This window comes from Notamacropus eugenii, chromosome 1, assembly GCF_028372415.1.
Source record: "Notamacropus eugenii isolate mMacEug1 chromosome 1, mMacEug1.pri_v2, whole genome shotgun sequence".
Classification (NCBI taxonomy): domain Eukaryota; kingdom Metazoa; phylum Chordata; class Mammalia; order Diprotodontia; family Macropodidae; genus Notamacropus; species Notamacropus eugenii.
The window spans coordinates 127,341,849-127,369,681 of NC_092872.1; the positions used below are offsets into that span (position 1 = coordinate 127,341,849).

Sequence of the window (27,833 nt, forward strand, 5' to 3'; positions counted from 1 at the left end):
ACTCATTTCTAAAAGTTAATCCTAACACAAGTGGTCCAACACTTCTGAATGTGACCCAAATGGAATTAAAATGTAATTGGGAAATGTTTAACAAAATATATAAAATACAACACAACACGATGCTAGTGTGTGGTTTCCTAAATCCCTATGTGGCCTATAGGGATCCTTACATACAGGTTAGTGGCCCCCATTTCTATCTGAGAGCAGCCAAGTGGCCCAGTGGATAGAGCGCCAGGCCTGGGGTCTGGAAGACTCATCTTCCTGAGCTCAAATGTGGCCTCAGACACTTAATAGCTGTGTGACCCTGGAAAAATCACTCAAGTTTGCCTGAGTTTCCTCATCTGTAAAATGAGGTGGAGAAACAAATGACAAACCACCCCAGTCTCTTTGTCAAGAAGCCCCCAGTATGGTCACAAAGACTCTGAAACAACTAAACAACAAAATTTCCATTTGAGTTTGATGCCCCTGCCCTAACACAGATATGGAATACACAAACAGATGGGAAAGGGATTGGGCTGTTGCTGCTGAGAAGCTAACACTGTTATTTGTATTTAAGTAGATTTCTGTTATAGTGTGGGATTGAATGCTTAGTAAGCTTTAATAGAAAGTGAAGTTAACTTGTAATAAAAATTATTCTAAAAAAGTCAGGGGAAGAGATTCCTGCAGGCTGAGACTCTTGAGATTACGGTCCATGGAGGGCCTTGACCTTCCCTTCGTGGATCATCGCCCTCATCTCTGTATGAGCCACCTACGGAAATGAGCTTCATAAGAGGCATCTTATTATTTTCCTTTAAGGAGTCATTGGACATTAGCTGAAAACAAATGTACTCAGACTGCTGCTGGTGGCTCCAAGTTCTTACTCAGTTGTTTTTTTCCTCCTATTCTCCATTGTCATCAGGCACTAAGAGCTACTGGGAACACGGCCACAGAATGCTGCTTATTTGGCTCCACGGTGTGATCATGGCAGCTGAAAACCCAAACAAAGGACTATATGAAGGGCTCATGGGAATTGGCAGGAGAGATCTCGCTGGTAAAATACATCCTCAGCAAATTCGGCTAAGTAGAGCACTGGCGTCCCTTGGTGAATCTGATAATTCAATTGTTTTTCTACACAGCTCCATAGGTGTGCCTTGGCAGAGGCAGCTTGAATTTGGAACACCTCCAGGTCTCCTTAGGATGCATTTACAAAGGAAATTTGATACAAGGCAGTGGGGTACCCAGCAGGGAAAGGGCTAGACATGGGTTTAAGTCTTGGCTCTGCTGATCTGTTCCGAGGTGACCTTAGGCAAGTCGAATTCTATCAGCTGTTTCCAAATGAACCTCACTGGATTCTGGTGAAGATGAGGTCACTTTTCTTGTTTGTTTTTTTCAGGGATGGGGAAGCTAAGGAGGGGGTATACATTTTTTACAACAAGGTTTTACGGAGTAAATGCTACACCATGGGCATGATGAGATACTTATTACCTCTCTGCTGCTTTTCTGGTGGGCTTTCCCTCCTGCTCTCCACTCCTCATATTCCTGTATGGCAACATATTCCTCTCATTCAGAAATGCAAATATAATATATTCCTTTCCAGACCAGCCAGATTATATACACAAGAGTTTAATCGGTCATTTGGGTGAAGAAAGCACAATAAAGAAAGAAGGATAATAGGCTTCAGGTCATGAAAATAAAATCCGTTTTGCAAGGTAGATGAGAGCCTTCTGGCAAAAAAGAAACACAAATTCCTTGTCTTCTTTTACAGAAAACATCAGAAAGAAAGTGAACGCAGACTCCAGTTCCTCTAAGAAGTGCACAACAATGTGAGCTGAGCTAGAGGGAGCACGGTGCAGCAGCCCTTCAGAAAGTGGCTACCGTTTGATGGCTCTCTGCCACTGCTTCTCACTGAACCCAGAATCTTGAGATCTACAAGGAAGCCCCATGCCAGCAGCCCCTTCCTCACGGGTCTGTACAGGGATTTGTTCTGGGTCTCCTCACAAACCAGTCACTGTAAACAGCTGCATGAACAGCTTACGGGACGCCCTGGGCTTTGGAATCACACGGAATCGGTCACTTTGGCTTTGTTACTGCAGGTTGCTTATACTACAGCTGTCATTATTTACAAGCTAGTCTGTGTTTTAAAGTTTGGAAAGGAGTGTACTTCTTGTTCATTGCAATTCAAGAATACCGCTTTCCTGAGTTTTGCTAAAAAAGGACTGGTCAGGACAAGCTGTTATGAGTTCTCAAGTGTCACAGATAATAAAAGCTAGAAAAAATTACAGAGGCCATTTTGAATCTAACAGCTCAACATTCTGTGAAAAGCAGAGCTGCACAGCTGTTTAAGAATTTAGAAATGTGGTCTGAAAATTACATATGTCCAATTTTTGCTTTATTGCATAACTCCACAGAGGGAGATGAAGGAAATTACTTCTTAGGAGAAGTGAATACCCTGGCAATTAATTAAACCTTTTTCTGTTGGCAAAAGTTGCCCATTAGGACAAAGGTCTAGAGAAGGGAAAGAAACTCAGAGTTCAGGGATTGAAAGAATGTTCAAGGGATTGTCTAGTTCAAACCCTCCCTCCCCTTTTTTATAAACATACGAAGAAATGGATCCCATGGCTGGTTAGCAGAGTTGGGAATAGGATTTAGGTCTGCTTAACCCTCCAGATCACGTGTAGTTGTGAAGAAAGTGTATTTTCTCCTATGCGTGTATTTTTTTCCCTCTCCCTTGCAATGCCAAAAGACCTCTGGGCAAAAGGCAAGCATGCAGTTTTGCCTTGAGTGCTAGCCATGTAACCATATGCAGACATTGGTTTTGTGGGCTATAAGTGTCATCAGATAGCACCTAGATTATAGGGAATTCACATCTCCTAGTGAGATGAACTTTAAAAATGAAGTTTCCTAATTTTTTAAAGAAGAAAAAGCTTCTGAATAAAACAAACTATTTCCTTTAAATTCAAGACTAATATCTTGGTTGGAGATTCTATAGTAAAACTCTGAATTGGACAAGTGAGTATTAATTCATTCATTAAACACAGCAGCTACTCTAGACTTCCTCTCAGCTCCACTGACGAGTATTCTTCAGCAGTATCCAGCTGGGGAGGAAAGGTGACTCTCACATAAACAATGCTGGCAGTACTGACCCGGTGCTGTCCAGCCTGGCGCTAACAGCAGCAACCTCAGCATCGTCACTCCCTCACATGCACAGAAAGAGAAAGGCCTTTCCGAGGCTGAGGCTAGCCCTCTGTCCACTACACCATTCTAACTTGCTCAAAGATGTCTTTCCCATTGTATCCTTGGGCTTTTCAGGTGCCAGGAAGAAAATGATACTGGAATATAAATGAAGACCTGTATATTTTTCTGCACTGTCTATTGTAGTCATATTAGTTATTCCTGAGAGAAATCCACCACAATTCACATTTCCCGATAGTTGGGGGTTAGTTCTTCAGTTCTTTTCACCATGTATTAATAAGTGAGAAGTCACTGCTTGGGAAAAGCAGAAACCTGTGAGTAACACAATACAAACTGTGCGTTATTCTCAGTGGCTATCCACAAAAGGGAAGCCTTTTCAGCTTGTGCAATGTCCGACGTAAGCAGGCTATCAAACCAGATACCACAGAAGTCATCAGCTGCCATCTAGAGCCATGGAGAGAAAAGTAAGAACAGTAAGAACCGATGTGTTTGAGAAGGTACCCTCAAGAGGCTGTTTCATAACCACTGTGGCTACTTAGCACCATTTTTAATCATGTGCTTTATGTGCCCTTTTAACAGACTCCACCCCTTCCTTCCACAATGATCCTGAAGCCTAATGTTCTAATAAGGGGGGGAAACCCAACCCAAACTTTCCTTTAATTATGAATAGTCTGGTTGCTAAAGTATGTCCATTATAGTAGAAGGAGGTAAGTTGTTGAAAGTCAAGTGACTCAGTATGACTATAATCAACTTCTCGGACTTAGATGCCCAGACCTGCCTCTTCAGGTCTGATTCAACCTGGCTTTCTCCCACTGTTTGGGAACTGGCAGGCAGGTGCACTTTCCTTCTTCTTTCACAAAGAAAACATGTGACAGAAGCAGCAAATTAAGCCTTTTTCTCCACAACATTGACTCCACACATTTCCTCTTAAAAACAAAGCCCACCCATGTGAATGATCTTGCTGGGCTCCTACACAGATCATCTGATAATCAGACAGCAACAGATCAACTTTAAAAATTCTGTGTCTACATGGCAGCAGCGACAGTTATGATAAAAAAGGCCACTTCTTGAATCTGATGTTTTATTCAAAATGATTATAGTAGCTGGCAAGATGACAGCTAAAAAAGTCCAAACAATTTGTTTTGATTAGAAATAAAGCAATGAGGTGGATGGTAGCCTTGGCACCTTAACAAGTTTTAACCAAAAATAGATAAAAAATAATAAGCTTCTAGTACACAATCTGGATTGGCAGTATTTACAGCTAAAGCATTAAAAAAAACCCCAAAACTCCACAAATTAATGTTCCCTTAAATGCAGAGGTGAAGACTTTTGGTAGCAAAATTTTTCACAATTCTTAAAATAGGAGGCTTCAAAGATATTTCTTTAAATTCAAAAGCTAAAAGTCAAACCAAAAAAGATGCAGTTACACTGGCCTGGAGAGCTCACCATGACCAGTAATGCGTTTTACAGAATAATCAGTCCTATTTCAGAAGCCTGGTGATGACTGGCTAACAACAACAAAAAGCCCTCCAAAAACCACATCCCAGAACAAAGAGGCAGATTGGAAGGCCCTGATTGTACCGGAAGCTGGCCGATGCATTCGATGTCCAGATGCAAACAGCCCCCTATGGCTCTTCTTGACCACTGACATGAAGGCCTCCTTTCTGTACTTCCAGTTCTTCGGCACTGACCATAGAGGGATCAATGGCTGCATATTTTGTTCCTCGAAACTGCAGTAAATGGATCTGTAGAAATGCAAAGAGGAGCGACTTAAATGGTGACTTCTTTGCATTTCTTAAAAAAAAGATACTATTTACTCATCACATTTGATTCGACAAAAAAGTTTTCCCAGAGTCCCTGACTGACACCTTATAATTAAAGTGTTCAATGAGCAACAGCCTCAGGGTAATTAGTTGCTTTCCAAATATTAGGAAATCTAATCGTTTCCTCAAAACCATCCAAAGCTTCCAATTGCTGGCCTCCACTTCCACGTCAGCAAAGCATTAAACCAAAAGCAACAGTCCAACGTTTCAGAAGCCCCTGAGCTGGGACTCACCTGCACATAAAGGTTCACCTCGGCACTTCTGCAAAGGTAAGGAAAATTGCCTCCGGTTTTGAGATGCGCTCTCCTAGCATTAGGGTACAATTTGTACATTTCCTCTTTAGCTTCAGTTGAAAGGGCACTCTGGTCAAATACCTTTGAGAAAAAGGGAGAAAAGCTAAAAATACAGTTGTATTTAATGAGCTTTCTTCAGCTGATGGGAACTATCCCAGAACTGTCATCTCTCTGAAGCACTCTACCTTCCTGTCAGAGCAGCCTACAAACTACATGTACCATTTCCCACTTCCTGTCTTTGTGCATGCTCTCTATGCCTGGAATTTTCTCCCTCGTTACTTCATACCCTTCAAGCCTCAGCTCAAGTGCTACCTACTCTAAGAGCTCTTTCCTGATTTCCACACTTATTAGTTATTATATGATTAGAATTATCTCTGGTTATTATTTCCACCCTTCCCTTGAAATTACTTTTACTTTGTAAAAATTTTGCTTTTACTCTTCTAGGTGCATGCTATTTTCCACCAGGAGAAGGGGCAGGCAGCAACTAGTTTTTATCTTTATGTCCCCAGTGCCTGGCAAGTTTTTTCTTTTTTAACATGCTTGCTGAATGCTTTATTGAACCTTAAAGAGGTTGAATCACTTTTTTTTTTTTAACCACTTTAGCCCTTTCCCCCGCTGGTGTCAACCTTCAGTGTGCTCATAAAAATAAGCCATGCATGGATTGCAAATTTGGTGGTGATTACGTGGGCAGTAAAGCCAGAACCCAGAGAATCACAGGCTCTGCCATGAGATGTCATTAACTCTGATTTCTTGCTGATGATGAATCCCTTTGCTATCTGTTCTTTGAACACCTCTAGTGGCAGGGAACTCCTCACTCCACGAATGAGTCTCAATTTCAGACAATTCTAACTGATGCCAAGTCTCTTCATTTCTGTGCGCTAATCATATTTCTCTGTAGAGGAGTTAGCAAAGAATTCAATTCACCTCAAACATGTATTAAGAAGCGTAGCGGGCTTCCTCTTTGGAAGTGTTTGTCTGGCCAGAGGAGACTCTGGGCAGCTGCTACGGAGCTCCCTGGTGCTTCTCTCTCTGGTAACCATGTGTGTATGATCAGTTTGAGCTGTCTGCTGATCTGTGATGCACGTACTGCTCATGGCTGGGCAGCTGCCAAGGAGCTCCCTGGCGCTTCTCTCTCTGGTAACCATGTGTGTGTGATCAGTTTGAGCTGTCTGTTGATCTGTGATGCATGCACTGCTCATGGCTGGGCAGCTGGAAGCCCAGTCTGTTGATCTCTGTTTCCTCTGTATTTTCTCTGAGGTTCAGGGTGCTGACTTTTTCCCTTGAACTATGATACATGTGCTTGACTAAAGTGAATGAGGATCCCTCCAAAAAAAAAAAAAGGTGAGTACCTCTGACTCAGAAATTTCACTGACAGCCACATATACAAGGAGGGGAGTGATAAAAAGGAAGTCCCATATTGTACCCCATGCGTGTTGGTACTTTTTGGGGTAGTAAAGAAGCAAAAACAAAGCAGACAATAGTTATCAAACCGTGGCAATGGAATATTTTTGCATTTTAAGAAATTATGATTATGATGAATACAGGTATATGAACTAATAAAAAATAAAGGAGATAGAACCAGGAATATAATATACATGACTACAATAATGTAACTGAAAAAACATTGAGCTGAATGCTTCAAAATTATAATGACTAAGCTTTGCCCCAGAGAAAAGGTCTGAGAAGACACTACCTCCCTGCTTTCTAGAAAAGATCAGGGATAACGGGCGTGGAAAAAAGAGCATACAGCACAGGACTTTTTTTTAACATGTTGATTAGTTTTGCTGATTTTTTCTTTTTAAAAATCCTTTTATTATAAGTAATGTTTCTCTAGGTGAGGATTTGAGGAGGAATACCATGGAAAATGCAGGTTATATAAAAATACAGTATCAACAAAAATGTATTTTTAAAAACTAAGGTATGCATAAGGTACTATGCCAGGCAATGAAAACAAAAGGCCAAACTATCCACTGTATCTTCTGTGACTCTCACTTCATAAACTGAACTATTAGTCATTGATACTTTAGCTCCTGATTCCATTAATTTTCACAAGCTGCAAGGAGAACAGGTCCCTCTTTATCTCTGGCTCTCAAAATCCTTATTTTAATTCAAGGCTCAACTCCAGTGCCACTGCTCCTTGTGACCTTTCCAACTGTTAAAGAGTTTTTTTCTATTCAGCTTTCCTTGAACTTTTGTCATTTGTGTTCCTATTGTAACTCCTTTCCCTCTTCTCCCCCACCCCCCTACAAAATAAATGGCCAAAGACTGTTTTGTTTTTGACTCTGTGTCCCCCATGACTAGCATAGTATCTTGCACACAGAAGGATCTTGATGTTTGTTGAATTGAATTATGGAGAGAAAACTGAGCAGACCTGGCAACTGCCTGGGAGAGAAGTCAAAGAAACTGAGTTTTTGAATCTCATTGACTGGAAGGATAATGCTGTCCTCAACATATATGTAGAAGTGTGAAGGCAGGGCAAGCAGGATTGGGAAGAGAATGGTAACGTTTTGGATGTGCTGTGTTTGACGTGCCAATGGGCAGGGATATTTCATGGGTAGTGGCAAATTGGGCCTGGAGCTCTACAGAGAAATCAGGGCTATGATAAACGATTTAGGAAACATCTACGTATAGGTGATAATTAAATAGCCACTGGACCTAATGAAAGCCCCAAGAAAGTATAGGGAAGAGAAGACGGCAGAGAGAGTGGGAGAATACCCACCATTACAAGGCAGGAAATAGATGATGACCTAAGAAAGAAGGTAGTTAGGGCTAGAAGTAATTCGAAGTAAGGCATCAGTGCCATGGAAACCAAAGTAACAGAGCCTATCCTACTACATCTAGTAGGAAGAGAAGGCCAACCATGTAGCACTGCAGAGGTCAAACAAAATGAGGACTGAAGAAAGGTCACTAGAGTAGGTACTTAGATCACTGGTAATCTCAGAGAAAGCAATTTCAGTGATAGAAGCCAGACTACAAGGGGTGATGAGGAACTGGGATCAGGTGAGAGTAGATGATTTTTTCCTAGGAATGTGTAAAGATGGAGGAAAAGTACAGTAGCTGGAAGAAATGCAGAGTATGCAAGCAGAGGAGAAGAAATGAGAAGATAAGGAGAGACTTAAGAGAAGAGGAAGGGTCAAAGGTTCAAGCACTAAGAAGTGCCTGGATCAAGGGCATAAAGAAAGAGGCTGGCAAAGAGAAGGTCCGCTTCTTCCTTGAAGCCTAGAACAAATTCAAAAAGACTACACATGTAGTTTTGAGGTACAGAGAAAAGCAGGTGCCTGCCAGATGACTTCTATTCCATCAGTAGAGAAAGAAGTGAGTTGCTCTGCTGAGAGAGAGGAATGAGGTGGCCTGGGGTCTTGAGTTAGGAGAAAAACTGTTCCAAACAGCCACTGCAGAGACTGCGTTAGAAAGTCGATTGGGCAAGAATAAAAAGATTGCTACGTATCAAGATTAGACAGCATGAATCAGCAGTGCAGTCAGTCGGCAGAGTTGGACGATTTCCTCAAAACCTTTTAGCAACACTTGATTAGGAAACAAAGAACAGAGACAGAGGGTGTAACCTCTGGGGTTGGGGTTTGGCATGAGTACCAATAGGGCAAGAGCACAAAGGATGCAAGGGTGGAAGACAGCGTACAGATGACGAGGTCGACTCTAGAACCAAGACTGTGAAGGGAAGCTAACAAGACTTTTCTTCTCAAATAAGGCAGAGTTCATAGCCTGGGAGAAAAGAGAAGGATACAGGTAATGGAGGTCATGAGGAGGTCCAACAATGGCTGTAGAAGGAGAGAAGGGTATGATGGAAGGAGGGGAAGGTCAGGGTTCAGAATCATGGAAGAAACACAGATTAGGGCTGTGGTGAGATCCCTGAGATTGGCCGTGGTAAAGTGAAGATACAGGTAAAGAGAGCTGAGGACATGCTAAAGGAATGACCAGTCAGATCCATTTCCAGTGACAGCATTTCTTACATTTGAAGATAGTTATCACATTCTGCTTAACTTTTATCCAATGTAAAAAGCCCTTCAATGATCCTTATAAAAGTTTCTAATCCATCCTATCTTAGTCCTTCTTCCATGTAACGATCCTTTAGAGCTACCAAATCCTATGTCATCTCTTGTATCTTTAACCAATCCTTGAATGGCATCGCCTCCAGTCACCACCATGGGTGCTCGCCCTAGAACCTCTACACTCCCTAGAACCAACAATAACGCTCCATATGTGATCAGAGCACAGTGAGACTGTCACTGCCTGCATTCTGGACACCTGGACTCTAAACTACTATACCAATTAATTTTATTGTAATCCTAGAGTTCAAAAAGAATGAGCAATGTAAGAACCCAAAACTCTGCGCTACCCTATCCATAAGGTTATCATGAAAAGTGCTACCTATGAGAGGTTTAAGGTGTGTTCTGGTCACTTGTGGTCAGTGGTTTGGCCCTCATGCCCTTATAGCTAAAGTAGTTTTGGTCTGACAGAGTAATTTTCAAGGTTTCCAGAAGACAAGCGGTACTAGGGCAGTCTGGATAGGTGCCTCCCATCTCCACCATGAAGCAGCTTTCATCTGTAATCTACCTTTCCATCAGCCTCATCCTCCTGCCTGCGTCCTTCTTCACAACTTACTTAGCAGAAACACACAACTCCTCATCGGTGCCTTCTCTGGTGTCAGATTCAGCATTCATGGTACAATGCTTTAATATAGATTTCTGCTCTAAGGCTGCCCAGTGCTGCAAGCATGGAATGGATGAAGACGGTTGGATTGCAGCAGCTATTGGCTGGAGTCTCTGGTTTCTTACACTCATTTTCCTCTGTGTGAGTAAACTCAGAAAGATAACACCTGATGAATCCAAGTACCCACAAGCATGAAATTTGGGACTCCCACAGACAAAACTATCAAACTCCACCAGTTTCCTACATGAATGGAAGAAAATTGAAATAAGATTCAACTTCCAGTTTCAGCAAGGATTACAATACTTTCACACCCAGTTTCAAAAGGTTACTATTTAGTCCTGATAGTTTTCCTCTCTCTATAGCTTAATATCAGAATTATTTGCTGAATTGAATCAACAGGAAGAATTTATGAACTATCAGTTGTGTTCCCAGCACTATCGTGACATTCAAGGATACAAAAAAGGAATAATCAAGAGCCATTCTTCAAAGATAAGTAGTCACAAGTTGTGAACAGTTTTTGAGAGAATTGCAAATTATAAATTACGTTAATTGCCATTTGGAAACTTGCTCCAAATCAATAATAATAAGAGAAATACAAATTTTAAAAATTCTGAGTTTTTCTGTGAGATGCTGGTATGAACTGCAAAAGGTGATCTCATGGGAAGGTCGGGAGAGCGGCTGTTCAGCCTGGGCTGAGGTAGGATTCTCCTGACTCAATTTCCCCACTGACACCTGGCAGACTCTAAGCCTGACTGAACGCAAGTGGACAATCTACTCCTGCCTGGAACTGACATGAAGTTGGGGAGACATTGTTTCCCTGCAATGTCCCTACTCTTGGTGGCAATTTCCTATAGTCAAAAGGTTTGTAAGCTTAATACCAGATCTATTAAATCGTAGATTATGGGTAGGGGAACATCCGAGGTTAAGTCTAAAATTAAGCTATTAGGTGTAGGACTTTAGAACAACAACAATAAGTTAGGGTCCTTGAATTCGTAGTAATACTGGGGAGACAACTAGGTCAGGAGCTTGTGAAGTTAGCAACATAAATATCATTTGTGTCTCAGTTGATAAATGTTTAAAAAAAAATTCTTTTGTGGTCATATTGTAAATGCTTTAAAAAGAAGTATCACCTGACCAAAAGTTTGAACTGTTTTATCAAAAACAAAATTAAAAAAAAAAAATTCTGAGTTTTCACCTCTCACCCTGAAAATTGACCAAGAAAACAAAAATGAAGACAGTGCTAGAGGAGCTGTGGGGAGAAAGGAATACTTGTACACTGTCTGTAGAGCTGCGAATCGATTGAGCCATTTGGCCGTCCATTTGGAATGGTGCAAACCTCTGACATGACTTGATACTTTTTGACCGAATAAACCCCTCCACTGGACATATACCCCAAGAAGTTCAAAGATGAAAACAGAGTTTTAGCAGGACTCTTTGTGGTGCCAACTACAACAAAAACTGGAAACAAGTAAAGCAAAAGTCAACTGGTATATAAATGTAGTAATTCCTGCTACACAGAAAGAAGAAAAATCACAAGAAGGAACCTGAGCTCTGAGAGACTGAGAAAGCAAAAAAGAAACGGTGCTAGAGAACAAAGAAGGGAACATAGCTGTCTCCCTTTGGTAGAAGTATGGGGGAGACATGCACAAGGACAACGTCAGAGCCTCTATCAGGTTGTCTTGTTTAATGAGGTTTTTTGTTTGTTTTATTGTTACAAAGAAAAGTTTGACATGGGAGAGGGTGGGGCTGTGTTACAGACCTAGAAATAACTGTGATATAAAACAAAAGGCATCAATAAAACAGTTTAAAAAAATAAAAATAAAAAGTTTTAATTAGTAAGTGTAAATACAATTGGGTATGTTTTCACACTGTTGCCAGAGGGGATGTTCTGTTGACATAGCATTCAACAACAAAGAGTGACCTTCCATACCAGAGAGACCTCAGTGGAGAAATCAAATTGACAATGGGGCTGTTTCTAGGACAAACCTAGGATAAGTAACCAACAATCAAGCTACTTCTGATTTTAAATATCCATAAAAAGCAAATTTAGGATTCCAGAAGGCAAGGAAAATTCTGAATAAAAAAAAACAAGGTTTCTACCTTTATGTAAATGAAGGTAAAATATCTACTTTCACATACAAAAAGAAAACTTACGTCCATAATAGTCACAGGAATGTCCCGAATTTTATGAGGTTCCACATAAGAATTCTGACAGTTCAAAGTGAGCCTAGAAGCCAATTCACTTTGACCCAAACTTTCTAGCTGTAGGAGAAAGCAAAGTTAAAGATTTATTTTTTAGGTGATATTTAAATCAATTGAGAAAACCAGCTCTTCCCCTGGCATGTCGCCCAGAGGGTGTTCCAACAAATACCACTGATGATGAAACATGCTCAACATGAGAGAAAACAGACCTGGCCTTCTAGTCACCTGCACCAAGCTACCCAGACTTAATTTTTTTCTCCAACAATTGTAAAGCCTCATTCCCCATTCGGGGGATAAACTGCAACCGGCATTTGACAGTTTCAGCTTCAATTTATCCCTGAAATGCAAGGCTGTAAATGATGACCCTAATTCATGATGTACATATAATGTCAGCAGATAATTCTTCAAGGTGCCTGACAGTTTCCAAAAGACTATCTACTTGGTATTTAATAAAGCATATGAACACAAAATGGTAGGACTATGAACCCATATCCTTCCACAATTATAAAAAAAAGAACTGAGAACTAAGCAAAATGCTACATATTGTTATAAAAGTAACCTCCAAAGTACCCATAAGTACTTGAACGGACAACCAGAGATCATTCGGGGTGAAAGTCCACAAGAGTGATGACACCTACTGCACTACAATGGGGCACAAAGAGAACTCCTCCATGGAGAGTATTCTGAAGGTCTGACTCATGGCTGCCTCCCTACCAAATCACTGGCACCTCCTTCTTTCTTCTCTCCCTCCTCACTCAGCAGGAGAATACTGTCTTCCAGGCACTGAAAACCATAATTGTGAATGAAAACCAAAAACATTCAATGGACTTAGTGCATTCAAAGGAAGGAACACTCAGAGACTTAGCAGTAAACCTTTACAGTTATGCAGAGACCTAAGTTTCTTTAATTTAAATGCAATATAATGAGCTATTTCTTGAAATTCACCACTGGCCAGGTCTCTGATCTGCAGATGAGTTAGTAATGATTTAAGAGGTGAGAGTTAATCTCTAAATAATAGGAAGCTACAAAGCATGGGATGGCAGACAGATTTCTTAAATAAGGGGTCTTGGGCAATTTTGTAATGTCTGTTCAGATGTATGAAAATGTTAAAGCTCAATAATCACCTTTTATATACATTGAACAAAACAAGAAAAACCCACAATCCCCAACCTGTGACATCCAGCTTGAGGAATGCAGTGCCACAAGCCAAGAGGAGCATTCTATAGCAAAGAACATGTACAGTGAGATACCCCTTACCCGGTCAACCATGAAATCAATGGCATCCGCCATGACAGGATCCACAGGACCAGATGAAAAGTTTCCAAGTACTATTTTCTTGAGCATAAATGCCGGCATTAACCAAAAGCTGCAATGCACAGACACAAACTAAGTATTTTGAATATCCAAGTATGCAACACCAACAGTATATATAGATTCAATCAATCAACAAGCAGGTATTAAGGGTATACCATGTGCTGGGCACAGTACTGGATACTGGGAATGGAAAGACAAAAATGAAAATTCTGCCCTCTATTAGGAAGCCAACATTCACATCAAGAACTCTAAGCAAGATAAATACAAAATGACTTTTGGAAGGGAGGCTCAGGCAGCTGGGAGAATCAGGAAAAGCCTCATGGAGAAGAAAGTGGTGCTCGCCTTAATTAACCTGCAGTCCACCCCTACTAGGCCCTTCCCAGCCTCTACTAGGATTTTACTAGCAACAAGTCAGGAGGGATTCTCAGTTGCTTTCTAGGTTTTCTTTCGTCTTTCAAAGATTCTTTGGAGCTCTGGTTCTCAACAGCAGTTCTAGGAAGGTCCTCTTCCCCTGTAGCTACAATTAAGCTTAACTCTGCAGAACAAATTATGCTTGGGTATAGACAGGCCTTTTTCTTTTGCCTTTTGGTAAACAAGCATCATATGCGCCTTCTTCTATATCATGAAGGATGACAGTATGTTGTTTGTTACTTAACCACCATGTGAGTATTTCAAAGAATTATGGGCAATAATTCAAAACATTTTAAAAAGGTAGAAAAGTTGATGCTTTCACTTGGATACTAGTTAGTAAAGATCAGGACAAGTTCAGTCTAATCCTGTCAGTGAATCAGGTGCTCCCTTTGAAAATACTGGTTAACGCTTTCAGGCTGTCAGAGCACCATTTGTGAAACTGCTGCTTCAAAGAAAAGGAGCCTCCTGGCCATCTGAAAAAACGTATTTCCCAAAGTAAGTAATCTTTGAATGTGAAGATTTATGATTACCAAACATTCATTTAAGGGGTTAATTCTTTCTCACTTATGCTGTGAATCATTTATAATGGGTACAAAATGGGTTTTGGTTGATGATGAAATTGGTAAAGCCTTGGGGGAAGAGTAATGACCACTTATATTTAATACTGCTTTCAGACTGACCAAGTGATTTCCTCCCTACAATCCTATGTAGGAGGTTTTGTAAATATGATCATCCTCATTTCAGATTTGAGCACTGAGGCCCAGGGTCATGCGACTAGTAAGTGACACTGCCAAGTCTCAAAACCAAGTCCTCCGGCTCCAAGACTCTTTCCACAGTATCATTCTGTGCCAGAGCCAATGTTTTCCCTTCCAATCAGGTTCTTTCCTGTTTATGGTTTAATATTTTAAGGATGATACTGGATCAGGCACTGAAAATAAAGAAATGGATAGAGGGATATTTCAAAACATAACAGTGTAATACTATCTGGATTGTGAAAACCATGCCAACAGTGTTTTCCTTATGAGGAAACCTGGAAACTAGACTAATCACAAAGGTATGTTTAAGTCACTAGGTATTCTTAAAAATGCGTAGCCTAAATTTTCAGAGGAAGAAATTAAAGATATCTATAATCATATGAAAAAATGCTCTAAATCACTTTTGATTAGAGAGATACAAAATCAAAACAACTCTGAGGTACCACATCACACCTATTAGATTGGCAAATATGACAGAACAAAAAAATGATAAATGTTGGAGAGGATGTGGGAGAGTTGGAACACTAATTCATTGTTGGTGGAGCCGTGAGCTCATCCAACTGTTCTGGAGAGTGGTTTGGAACTATACCCAAAGGGCTACAAAAATGTGCAGACCCTTTGACCCAGCAATATCGCTTCTAAGACTGTATCCCCAAGAGATCATAAAAATGGGAAAAGGTCCCACATGTACAAAAATATTTATAGCAGCACTCTGTGGTGGCCAAAAACTGGAAATCAAGGGGATGCCCGTGAATTGGGGAATGGCTGAATAAATTATGGTATATGAATGTAATGGAGTACTAATGAACAAGAAGACTTCAGGGAGGCCCGGAAGGACTTATATGATCTGATGCTGAGTGAAAGGAGCAGAACCAGGAGAACTTTGTGCACAGCAATGACCATAGTGTGCGAGAGTCTTTTCTGGTAGACTTGGAACTTTGTAACAACACAAGAACTTAAAAAAAAAAAATTTCCCAGGGGTCTTCTAAGGCAAAATGCCTTCTACACTCAGAGAAAGAACTATGGAATTCATTTGCCGAATGTAGCAGATCATTTGTGTGTGTGTGTGTGTGTGTGTGTGTGTGTGTGTGTACATACTACGTTTTGATTTGTTATATGATTTCTTCCATTTATTTTAGTTCGTCTACACAGCACGACTATAGTGAAAACGTATTCAAGAGGAAAGTATGTGTAGATCCTATAATTGTATGCCATCTTGGGGAGGGAGAGGAGTGGTGGGGGGGAAAAATCTAAGCTTTATGTTTAGCGACTGTAGAACTGTAGAAAAAAAACAAAAAAACAAAAAACGTATAGCCTAGCCTCACCAGCAAAAATACCACAGACCTGCTGTTAAAACAGAAGAAATAAGTAAAAATGACAAAATCTAATATAGGTAGAGAATGTAGGCGCCCACATTTATTGTAAGTAACACTGCAAGCCAGATCATACCTTGTAAAGAACAGTAAGACAATATGTACCAGGAAAAGCAAAACTGTTGATCTTTTCTAACTTGATTCTTCCAGTATGAGGAATATGCCCCAAAGAAATAACGTAAAAGAAATATCAACAACAAAAACAAAACTTTCACAGAGGCACAATTTATGTGAAAACTTGGCAAGAGCCTTTGGGCCCCATAATAAGGGAATGGCTAAGGAAATGTGTTCATGGACACTATCTGGCTATTAGAAATAACAAGGTGAATTATTTAGATATGTAGAAATATGGAAATGTGTTTATACGATGGTATAATGTGAGGGGAAAAGTAGAATCCAGGGCAGGCTATACATGCTGGTTACATGTGTGCAAAAATGTGTATGCGTCATCAAAATTTAGAAGAGAATCCATGTTCATTAGGTTCTTTTTTCCCTATAAAGTTGTTTGGTTTGTTTTTTTAGGGGGGCAATGGCATGATCATAGGCAGCTAGGTGGTGCAGTGGATCGAGTGTTGGGACTTAGAGTCAGGAAGACTCAACTTCTTGAGTTCAAATTCAGCCTTGGACACAACTAGCTGTGTAACCTTGAGAAAGTCACTTAATCCTGTTTGCCTGAGTTCCCCACCTGTAAAATGAGCAGGAGAGGGAAATGGCAAACCATTCCAGTATCTTTGCCAAGAACCCCAATTAGGGTCACAAAGCAACTAAAAAATGACTGAATAACAACAAAAAAGCAATATGACTGTGAGATGCAATTATCTTTCTTTCTCCTCACTTCCCCCAAACTGTCTAGCATTTCAGTATTCAGTAAAATATCAGTTTTAGTTTAATTCTCTTACCTGTTTGCAGTCCAGGTCTGATTAAAGATGGAGGTGTCACTGAAGGAATTACAGAGGATAAGGGAATGAACTCTGGGAGATTTGTGAGTGTATTCTGCAAACTTCTGCGCCAAAAAGCCTCCCAAAGAAGCCCCAAAAAGATGAACCTGAATTTGAATCAAATATAAATTACCAAAAAACAGCAGTAAAGCACCTGGAAATCCCACCCCCAATTCAATTTTAAAGCAAAACTACACAAAGTTTATCCGGTAAGGCTATTCCCTGACACTTGAGATATCTGAACAGACGGGAAATGCAAGATGCTCTTTATTTAGAATTGAGTATAGCTTTAAAAGCAAATATCTCAGCCAGAAATGTAACGTAACTAAGTTATAATCAGGTTTTTAAAAGTTACATAAAACACACATCTGGACCTTTAATTTCACTAGTGTGGAAAATTGCATGTCAGGAAACACTCTCAACCAATACAAATTGTCAGCCATTAGGCAACAGGATGTTAAGTGATTTGCTCCTAGTCTCTGAATATAAGATAAGCTAAAATTATGTGGTTTAAAAATTTGGGTGTACTAACTTTATCAAGTTGTAGATGGTCTAATAGTTTTCTGAATCCATCGCAGAACTCAAGATGGTCCCAATAAACTGGATACTGCAGCTGTAATGAGAAGGATTTTAAATAAGTTATTTAATTTATTAAAACAATGAAACTAATCCATGTACATCTGGAAAATGTCTCAATATACAATGGAATTTATCATTTAATAATTTTTTCTGACTGAAAATCTATAATAATGAGATTTTAGTTTTTAGCTTAATGTCACAATTCATTTAAAAGGTTAATTCTGTTGCTCAATAAAAATCAGAGATAACATTTACACTTCTTTGTAGAGGTGGGAGACTAGTGCGTGGAATGGCATTGGCTAGTTTTCCTGAACTGTTTTTTTCTTTGTTACAAGTGAAGTCTCTTTGGGTTAAAAGGGGAAGAAATATATTGAGAGATAAAGATATAAAAACAAAAGACTGCAATAATTTTTAAATTAGAGGTAACAATGTAGTTCGAACAAAAAAAGATTTAAGTTGGTGTTCAAGAATGGATAAACACGAGTTTCCTAATACTATATGAATGACAATTTTGATGTAGATCAATTTTATTCCTAAACACACAAAAAACTGTGAGGGTAATGAGAGAAGAGAACCTTTCTTTGAAAAGAAATCATGATACTGTTCCAATCAAATTTCCTTCAGTCAAAAGAACTGAAAATGAAGTCTACGTTAGGAAAAGGCACGAACACAAACGAGTGTTGCAGCTGCTTTTATATAGCTTCCACTGTGTTTTCTTGCCACAACATACCTTTATGGAGCTTTTAAACCAAATTTTCCCTCTTCTTTTTGGTACTGAGTCCTATTCTGTAATATTTATCTGTGAAACTGACTACAGCACCAGAAACCAGGAACCTTCTCAATTACTGTTTACTGATGACGAAGAAAAGCAATGAAGTTCTTAACTCCAGGCTGCTGGGAGTGAACAGCTCATCTCCACAGCCTTCTTCATGTAAACCCTGCCTGCATTATATTCTGCTTGTCTTCTAACTGACATCAGGTTGAGCTGAATCAATGATAATTTATGGCTTTTATATAAGAAATTCTACTTTTACCAAATTCCACAAAGAATCAGAATTTTGAGAAGAGGAGAAAAAGATTGAACAGCTGAGCAATGAAAGAACCTGGGTTAGTGACGATCCAGAAATATTGTTTTGAAGTAAAAAAAAAAAACAAAAAACAAACCCTATGCAACTTCCTTTCTGGGAAATGAAAGAGAAAAGATTTGCACACAGGGTAGAGAATTCTGACCAAATAAGTCCAACTAGCTAAAAGGATCAAAGAAGTCAGGTCAACAGCTAAAACGCAGAGAAGTTAGCTAACATATACTTATGTATCTACATCTACATAGCTAATATATACCTAATCTAGGTCTATAGCTAATAATGTCTAGTTTTTAATTTAGGCATAATTCTAAATCAAAGCAGAAAAATCTAATCACAGACTGACATTTAGCAGATATAAGAAAAGTTAAATTACTTATCCTATGGTTTTAGAGACATAAACGTATGGTCCACATTCAGTTATCCAAATAAGGCAGTGGGTTTTGATTTCAATTTGCTACTTGACACTGAAACTTTCTATAACTTAATCTCACTGACTGGAATATAGTCAGCTATTCAGCAGGAATTGGAAGGAGAAAGGAGGTACCAAATTCACAGCTGGGCTACACCTTCATAGGGGCAGCTAGGTGGTGCAGTGGATAGAGCACCAGTGCAGGAGTCAGGAGGACCTGAGTTCAAATCTCACCTCAGACACTTGACACTCACTAGCTGTGTGACCTTGGGCAAGTCACTTAACCCCAATTGCCTCATCTCCAGTCATCCTGAGGAATATCTGGTCACTGGATTCAGATGGCTCTGGAGGAGAAGTGAGGCTGGTGACCTGCACAACCCTCCCTCACTCAAAACAAAGTCAAGTGCAAGACATGCCATCATTTGTCTGATGGACAAACACACACAGACCTTCATAAAAGGTCATTTAAAGAATTACAATGAATTATATCATTCTCTCTCTCTCTCCATTATCCAGAAAAGGGTTGAACAAAGAATCAGTACATTTACAGAGGGAGACAAATCAGCTTGTGCTGGTGTTCTGAATCCCTATGTATAACCATGTCTTTGGGGCTATGATGTGACCTGCAGTCATGTGTGTATTATACATCTCAGCATACATGTTACTTCCATTCAAACACCTTGACAACTTTCTTACGCATCCAAAACAACTCTTTCTTACTTAAAAACCAACTGTGAAGCACGGCTTTTACACCTGGCCTGAAGTGACAGCGGAAAAAGAAACAAGATCAATAATACTCACTGCTATGACTCTGTAACCCCATCCAGTCAGTGCCAAAATCTGCCGGAAAAACACATCTGCAGTTCCACTTACAGGGGGAAGAAATATGAGGGGACATCTGATGCTTCTGGGGCCTGCGTCATAGAGTGACCACACTTTACTATCGTCATCATCTACTATAATCTGAAAAAAAAATTTAAAAAGTACGAAGACTCTTGTAATAAATTTAGTTTTTAAACAGCTCTTATTTTACAGAAATAGAACGTCACTGACAATATTAATATCACCTTGTTAAAAGGTAAAACTAGGGGATCCAAACCTTATAGCTGAATTGCTTTCTTTTGTTTTCTTCTGTGTTCATACCAATAACAAAGCTGTAGAAGATGGTTTTGAATTCCTCCGAAGAATAATATTATCCTTCAGTAGTGTTAACGTTATCCAAATCCCATTTCCACAGAGGCAGTAGGAAGAAATCTATTTTGCAAAATAGAATATGACATCTGTTCTGTAGCAAACTGAGTCTGGGTGGCCCTTTTGTGGGGGATAGGGAAAATGATAGACTAGGGAGGAGGGAAGGCAGAATTGCAGAATCCTTCACTGGTTTCTGCCTTGGAGTTCTAACAGAAGAAGAGCCACTGCCACCACTATGGGCCTCTATTATAAAAACAGGCAGTTAACAGTTGGGGGAAAAGCACAAGAAGAAATCCGATAGCTTAGGGTGATGACGATGCTCAGCTCTTTGAGATTTGCCCTTGGGAGAATCTCAAGGACAGGGAGGCCCTACTAATAGAAACAAACCACAGAGAGGAAGATGGGAGGGAGGATGGATTAACTTTTGTGACCTTGGGGCTTTCTCAGAGAGGATGAAAAGGAAACATAAGCCTAGAATTACAAATGGTCATTTATAAATTTATAATCAGTAGGGGGTTGGTTGTCTGAAGGAGGTATTAGTGCCAGCACTAGTCACAGGGTAAGGGGAAAAAGAGTTCACAATCCTGTTTGCTTGGTTCCCCTTTTTCTCCATTCTATATTTTGGCCTTGTTACACAAATGCTTTTTGTAGGACTCCTGGGTAGGCCAGACCAGGAGCTCCCTCTACAACATCCCTGACAAGAGGTCCTTCAGTTTCTGCTTGAAGAACTCCTTTGTTGTTGGAAATAAAGTTTCATCTTGCTTTTATAATAAAAAAAACCAAACAAACAATTAAGAGTGACGTGAAATTTCCCAAGGGCTAGAGTGACATAAAAGTGCCAGCTCAGCTTGTGTCAGCAAAACAAAGGAAAAGTCCAGGCCAGCTTTCCTGGGCCTTGCCTCCAACCTGAAAGGACAGCCACTATACTGACCAGAGCTACAGATAGAATACTTGTGCTTCCACTCACGTGCTCACATACTTCCCCAGCCTCAAGCGCATTTTTTTTAGAATAACTTCTGCTCTCTTCTTCCCCTAAAAATGAAAGTTGTTCCAAGGTACCTTACAGGACATAGCAATTATGGTCTAAAAGTTTAGGCTCCTGAAGCATGTACTCTAGGAGATTTAGGAGATTTTTTTCAAGGACACAAATTTAGGGGAAACAAATAAGATGGTCTGTACCAATGTAAAACGAAACTCAAAAGACAGTCTTTCAAATAACTCATAATTATTTAAACGTTCACTTTCACTTCACCTTTTTAGGAGATCTTTTCTAAGGAAGCAATGGAAAAAAAATATCAGAGAAAAAGGGAACTGGGGGTGTTCATATTATCTACTGACATTAAATGCCTATCATAAATCCTTCAGCAACCTTGTCATGAACTCCATACTAAGTGTTCTGGTAACTGGAGATAATTATACCGTTAAATCTAGTGTGCTGCACATAGCGGGTGTTTAACAAATATTTGCTAAATAATTTTATGGAATTCCTAAAATATTTAATTCAATTCAACAGACATTTACTAAAGCACCTACTATGTGCAAGGCCCTGAGCTAGGATCTGGGGATATAACAATGAAGTTTTTTTCAGAGGGAAAGATCCCTTTGAATTGAGAAGATCAAGGAAATGGCACCTGAGCTAAGTCTGGAAGAAAAGAAAGTACTTCAAAAGGCAGAGATGGGGCGCATGGGGAATAAATAGCCTGCATCAATGTACTGAGATAAGAGAACAAAGCGCTGGATCAGGAAACAGCTAATGGTCCAGGATGGCTGGTAAATACAGTAGATGAAGAGGTACACAGACTAAGAGAAACCTGAAAAGGTATACTGCAGCCAGATTATGAAAGGCCTTAAATGTTAGGCTAAAGAGGCTGGACTGTATGAGCAACAGGAAGTCACTAAAGAAAGCATTAGTTGTTTCAAATTCTGTCTGCCTTTCCATAAACTTAGAGAAAGGGCTGCGGACTTCTGAAAAGTTGTACCACTGTCCTGACTTTTTTTCTTCTAGTGAGCTTGAGTGGGTCTGGTAGGAGAAGAAATGAAGATGTTCATATTGCCCTCGAAAAGAATGTGAGAGGAGGAGGGCAGGGGAGGAGCTGGAAATCACCAGTGTGAACACAGTAAGAAAGCCACAGTGCCTTCTAAAGTTATTTGCCCTGTGTCAATGAAACCTGTAGGTTGCTGAACTAAGGGAAATGTGCCTCTGACTTTCAGTATGGAAAATTATTTTGTAATAACTGTAAACTTGTGTCACTTTCATTGTTATTTGATGTTACAAAAACCCCATAACTTTATGAATATAATTCTTGCTACAATAAAGGCATTTAATATATATGCACATTAAAAAATCTTGTCCGTACTATGCTGACAACTCTGTGAAAGTTCCAACTTTGATAATACTTTCTAACTGAAGAGGCCATTTTCTCCAATGACTGCCGAACTGTTTTAAAAGATTATCTTCAGGACTCAAAATCAATACCTACACAATTTTTCAAAGAGTTTGAGGTTTTTAAATCATCATAGTCAAAGGTCTTCCAAAAGATGAGTCCATTGTTTTGGGGGGGCAAATATGACACCCCCATTTTGCTGATCTTCTACTTTAGTGAAAAAATTGCACCATTTAACAAGATATAAAAAACAGAACAATTTTGACCCAAAGTACTATGAAACAATCCAGGGAATAGGCAAGTGCTTTATAATAGATTTTTACCATACTTTTCAGAATTCTGATGATGATCCACATCTTCCACATTAAAAAATATAGCAGTGCACAAGCAACTATTTAAAAGAACCAAATTCTATTCACATGAACATGTAATCTGATTAGAGAAGCATAGGTACAATGGGGGGCTTGCTACCAAAAAAAGTGTTTAGAAAATAAAGAGGCCAGTTATCTGCCTTCAATCTGGAATTAACCTCAAAATATAACTGTACTTCACAGATTATGTAACTTTACTGCTGAACAATAAAGCCACAGAACTTAGCAAGAATGGAAATGAGGCTGGCTACACTGGCATGGCGTCTAAACCACAAAAAAACCAAACAAGGACTCTGTAAACATTCAATTCAATAGATAATTATTAAGTGCCTTCTACACACAGAGCACCACTCTAGGAATGAAGGAGAGGTGAAAAGATACAAAAGAGATATAGCAAAACCACACATACCTTTTTAAGGGGAACTGTACTCCTGAACCAGTTATAATCAGGAGAGACTTTAATCTCTCCCATGATTTGCTGAAACAGCTGTTAACCCTGAAAGAAAACATGTGATGTTTTATACCAAGAATTCATGTTTATACAAACACTAAACACAAAAGCTATTACGATTCACAAAATAATGATTTAGGCAAGAGGCAGACAGCTATTCTATCTTGTTAATACATTTTTTTTTTTTTTTTGCTCTAAAGAACAAACTGTCTTAACTCCAACGAATCATGACAACGTTAGAGGTAGAAGGTGCCTTAGAAATCATCTGGTCACGGGATTTCCAACTGGAAGGGCTCTTGTATTCTTAAGAAATCATCTAGTCCAATTTCTTCTCACTTTTCCTGATAAAGAAACTGAGGCTCCAAGAGGCTCAGTCCTTACCCTTAGTGCCGTTGCTCTGACATTATTTTGTATGTAGCTTATTTGTACATAGATGTTGCATATTATCTCCCCATTAGACTGTCAGCTCCTGCCTTTCTTTGTATCCCCAGTGATCAACAAAATATCTGGCACTTGCTAAGTAACCTAGTTACCTGAATGTCTAATGTTATGATTAAAAGTCATACCATGCACTCTGAGAGACCAAACATGGCATCATAACAGACCCATGGGACTACTACCAAACTAGCAAAAGAGAAACATTATTTAAAATACCGTGTCCTTTTTGCACCAAAGAAGCCCTATTTTGATGCCTCATGGTGGTGGGAGATCTCCAAAGTCATGTCAGGGGAATGCACTCTCTAGCAGGTACTACTGAGCTGGAAAGACTGAGTAGAGGTCTGGTGAAAGATTCTGATTCTCATCTGCAGGACAAGTCTAGTTAAAAATCCAGACACGATCATGCCAAGCATTTAATGATAACCTTTTTTGGCCACAGAAATTCACCATCTGACATGGAATGGTTATAAATCTGTGTTAGTAGAGAGAATAATCACACCTAAAAAACTGTATACCCTTGAAGTACTGAAATAAATGTGTACCAATGAGATTGGTGAGTTCTGGCTTTACAGTTATGTGACCTGGATAAGTAACTTCACGTCTCTGAGGGTTAGTTTTCTCATTTGTAATATGAGGTCAGACCACATGATTTCTAGTTCTACTACAATTATTCTATGATATTTGGTCAGTTGGCCAGTCTTAAGACAATATTCTTCTTTACTGATCTACAATGAAACCTAAAAATAGTTACTGGTTTTATATTCTAATTAATTAGCAAAAACTTTCACCACATTCATCAGCTGCAAGAAGTTTCAGATACAATCATAGGAAGCATTCTAATTAAGTTCAGTATTAACACCTGCACAACCACATAACCCAATACTCAGGAAAGTCTGCAAATAATTACTTTCCTCTACTATATCCTCTAACTCCACAAATCAACTAAGAACCCGGGAAGATGGGTCTTGTAACTTGTGGGATCTTTGGACTATGGGGAGCCTAGATCTGGGCAACTTGCTACACTTAAACGTAAGTGGAAAATTCTTCCCAACCCAAAGCCTCTAACCACGGAGAGGCCTGGAACCAAACTGCCTTTAAGAAAAACAGGACGCTAGAGCAGTTTGTTTCCACAAATTATAGGCTCTGTCAGATAACTAAGTGTTACTTTAGGGTTCTACCAACAAAATGTATGTGACTCAAAAAGGTAATTAAAGCTGGATATTCTTACATTAACATTTCATTCTCAATCGAGACACTTGCCTATCATCTCAATTTGATCTCAAAGGGTAAATTAGGACAGGACATGAGAGAGTTTGCAAAAACAAAAAACCCAAAGAGGTTATCGAATGCATAAAGGTAGCCATTAAAAATTTGTAATAAGCAAAAGAAATTTCATTCTGCTTGGATTCATTTCTAATTCTTAAGAATGTATATTTAAAGGTGAAAAAAATCCATCCCCATTCCCCAACTACAATCTTAATCCTTTGGGCTAGTCATTTTATCAAAATTAAGGCATCTGGCACACTAATTTTTACCTGAATGGACTCAAGCTACTGTCATTTAAAAAAAAAATCTACTTAGTTTACAATGAATTTAAAGTTCCATTACAAAATTACATTACAAGAAATAAACTGTCTTTTCTGAGAAGGCAACATTCTAATCTTGCTTAGGAATGGAAAACTACTTATTAGATTTATAAAACTGATTTTAGATAATTTTAGATAATAAGATAATAGATAATAAGGCCAATAAATGAGCTTTCCAAATCACCAAACTGAGAACAAAATGAGCTCTTAAGTTTGGAACTGCAAAGACACAAAAGGCAGAAAAATATGTATTTACACACACACTGACATCATACCCATCCTTAACTTCTTTCCCAAAGCATATCATAATCAAATATACATATTATAAACAAAAGATGTTTCTTACCAATATTTCTTGGTAATGTAGAAAAAAATTATTTCATTTTAACTATAGACTTCTAGACTTAATGATTCCCTGGACAGGGACTAAATTACCGCTCAAGGCAAGTTATGTTTAACACTTGTGCTGTTCTGGCAGTATACGAAAGGTAAGAGATACCAAGTGTTGATTGAGCAACTGACTGCTTAGTGAAAAAGCCTCACAGCTGGGAGAAGAAAACAGCTGGGAACTAACAGGGTGAAAAAGGAAAGTTTGTTCTCAAAGATCCTTTTCATCCCTTTAGAGAGGGTTTAACTTTTCCAATTCACATGGGGGATAAACTATGAGCAATGAAAGCTTAACAGTCTGACCACGCTGGTTAGGTTTAATCAGCAAAGGGCACAAATCAAAACATGGTTAAATTTTCCACCACTTAAAGGGAGAAAAAAGCTCTTTTCCATTTCCGTAAGTAATGCACTACATTTTTAGTCCCAACCCATGCATGTGTAAACATCAAAGCTTCCGTTTAATCCCAGATTCCTCCGATACCTATCCCTTAACGATGCTTGGCATTTGTAAGAGATTTCAAGATGATGAGCACCTGCCTCCTTGGAATCCAAATAATGGTTTTCAGCTTACGTGAAGTGAAATGTCACTGTCCTCACTTGCAGTTCAAGTCCCTTATCCTAGTCTATAGGCCATGACTACACCTCGTGAATAAAGCCTGTATGTGTAAACTGACAGTGACAGCAAAAATAATGTTAATAGGAGAGTCTCGTTTTTCGGGGGGCTCCTGGCAGACCTGCCAACCTAACTAGACCAACGTCAATGGGCCAGAGTCACAGCCAGGGAAACCTTCCCCCCAGTTTTCAGTAAATCCATTTTCACATCTGCCTCCAGCCTTTCTGCAGCGACTTCAGGCCGTTTCCTCTTGCTGTCTGGCCCGGGGGAGGCAGAGCGGATGGCGTGACAACCCCCGAGGCGTCGCACACGGCTACTAAGTTACTGCTCTGCGAGTCTCCAGGAGTAACAAAGTATCCAGCAGAGGCAAGGCGGCCGCGGAGGGCGCGTTCTGCGGGTCGGGAACATCCCCGCACGCGAGCCGCTCCAACCGGCGATTCCTGCGGCGCCCGTCCCACCCGGGCCGATGCCCCCGCCCGGAGCAGGTCGTGGAGTCGGTTCAACCACCACCGGCGTCTCTACCAGCATTTCCTGCCTGCGTGCCCCGAGGCACGAACCGCAAGCTGGGAAAGCCTCCCCGGAGGCCGTGTCTGCACGCACAGGACCAGCACACGGCACCGCAGGGTCGGGACCTGCCCTGCAACTTACGGTCTCGGGGAGTCGCGAGGGCCTCAGGGATTAAGGGACTTGCCCGGGGTGTCGGAAGCGGGACTCGAACCCGGGTTCTCTCGCACTAAGGATGCGGCCCCGCGCGCCTCCCCCGGGGTCCCCAGTCCCAGACCCGCAGCGGGGGGCGCGCCCCCCCCACCGTCCCAGGGCCATTCCCACGCCGGCGCCCCCGGCCACACCTCCCGCAGCCCGGGTTCCCTCACCTGCCGCAGGCCGGCCCCCGCTTCCCTCCCCAGCCCCGGCTTCTCGTGGCGAGCCGCCGCGGACCCAGGCCGCGGATCTGCCTCGGCGTCCGTACCCAAGGCCGAGCCGACAGGCAGGGCGGGGGGGAGGGGCCGCCTCCGGGGGTGGAGCGCGCAGCCGTGCGGGCCGGACCGCGCTCCGCTCGGCGCCCAACAGTCCCGGGCCGCCGGGCCGCGCCGCTTCCGGGGGCGGGGCCGAGGGCGGGGCCGCGCTGGGCGGGGCGTCACGTGAGGCGGAAGTCCGCGTGGGGTGGCCGTCGTCTCCATAACTACGGAGACTGCGGCGGGATGCTCCTGGATCCCGGGCCGTTGGAGCCCTGCCGCTGGCGCGAGGGAGAGACTGGCGAGCTTGGCCTCCCCGGCCGCGTGGGAGCATCAGAGTGACCGGCCGTCTGACCGGACTCTGGGGTGAGGCTGGGGCAGCGGCCCGGGATGGCCCGTGCGGACTGCCCGCAGCTGGCCGCCAAGTCGCTCAGTCTA

At 40.8% G+C, this 27,833-nt stretch overlaps 2 protein-coding genes across 4 annotated transcripts in view; one reads left to right on the forward strand and one right to left on the reverse strand.

Annotated features, from left to right (window-relative positions):
* The window catches only part of ANKDD1A (ankyrin repeat and death domain containing 1A), a 43,575-nt gene extending 41,654 nt beyond the window's left edge, over positions 1 to 1,921 (forward strand). The window contains exons 14-15 of one of the 2 annotated variants that reach the window (XM_072613979.1): positions 899 to 1,030; positions 1,745 to 1,921. In XM_072613979.1, coding sequence (XP_072470080.1) covers positions 899 to 1,030; positions 1,745 to 1,806 — 194 coding nt within the window. In that variant the 3' untranslated portion in view covers positions 1,807 to 1,921. Of the gene's footprint in view, positions 1 to 898 lie in introns of both variants that reach the window. The other variant, XM_072613969.1, reaches the window with a different exon arrangement.
* SPG21 (SPG21 abhydrolase domain containing, maspardin) lies at positions 1,587 to 27,450 on the reverse strand. 2 transcript variants are annotated; one of them, XM_072613993.1, is made up of 10 exons: positions 27,315 to 27,450; positions 23,377 to 23,463; positions 19,823 to 19,984; positions 17,481 to 17,561; positions 16,910 to 17,055; positions 13,415 to 13,523; positions 12,110 to 12,217; positions 5,228 to 5,368; positions 4,753 to 4,916; positions 1,587 to 3,615 (listed from the first exon to the last, which is right to left on the reverse strand). In XM_072613993.1, exons 2-9 carry the CDS (start codon positions 23,437 to 23,439, stop codon positions 4,797 to 4,799), a joined length of 930 nt encoding a protein of 309 aa, XP_072470094.1. In that variant the 5' UTR covers positions 23,440 to 23,463; positions 27,315 to 27,450; the 3' UTR covers positions 1,587 to 3,615; positions 4,753 to 4,796. The 2 variants fall into 2 exon arrangements, with proteins under 2 accessions (XP_072470094.1, XP_072470101.1); XM_072614000.1 differs by lacking the exon at positions 1,587 to 3,615 and adding an exon at positions 20,121 to 20,275 and having other exon boundaries at positions 4,239 to 4,916; positions 27,315 to 27,380.
* Positions 27,451 to 27,833: the final 383 nt, after the last annotated feature.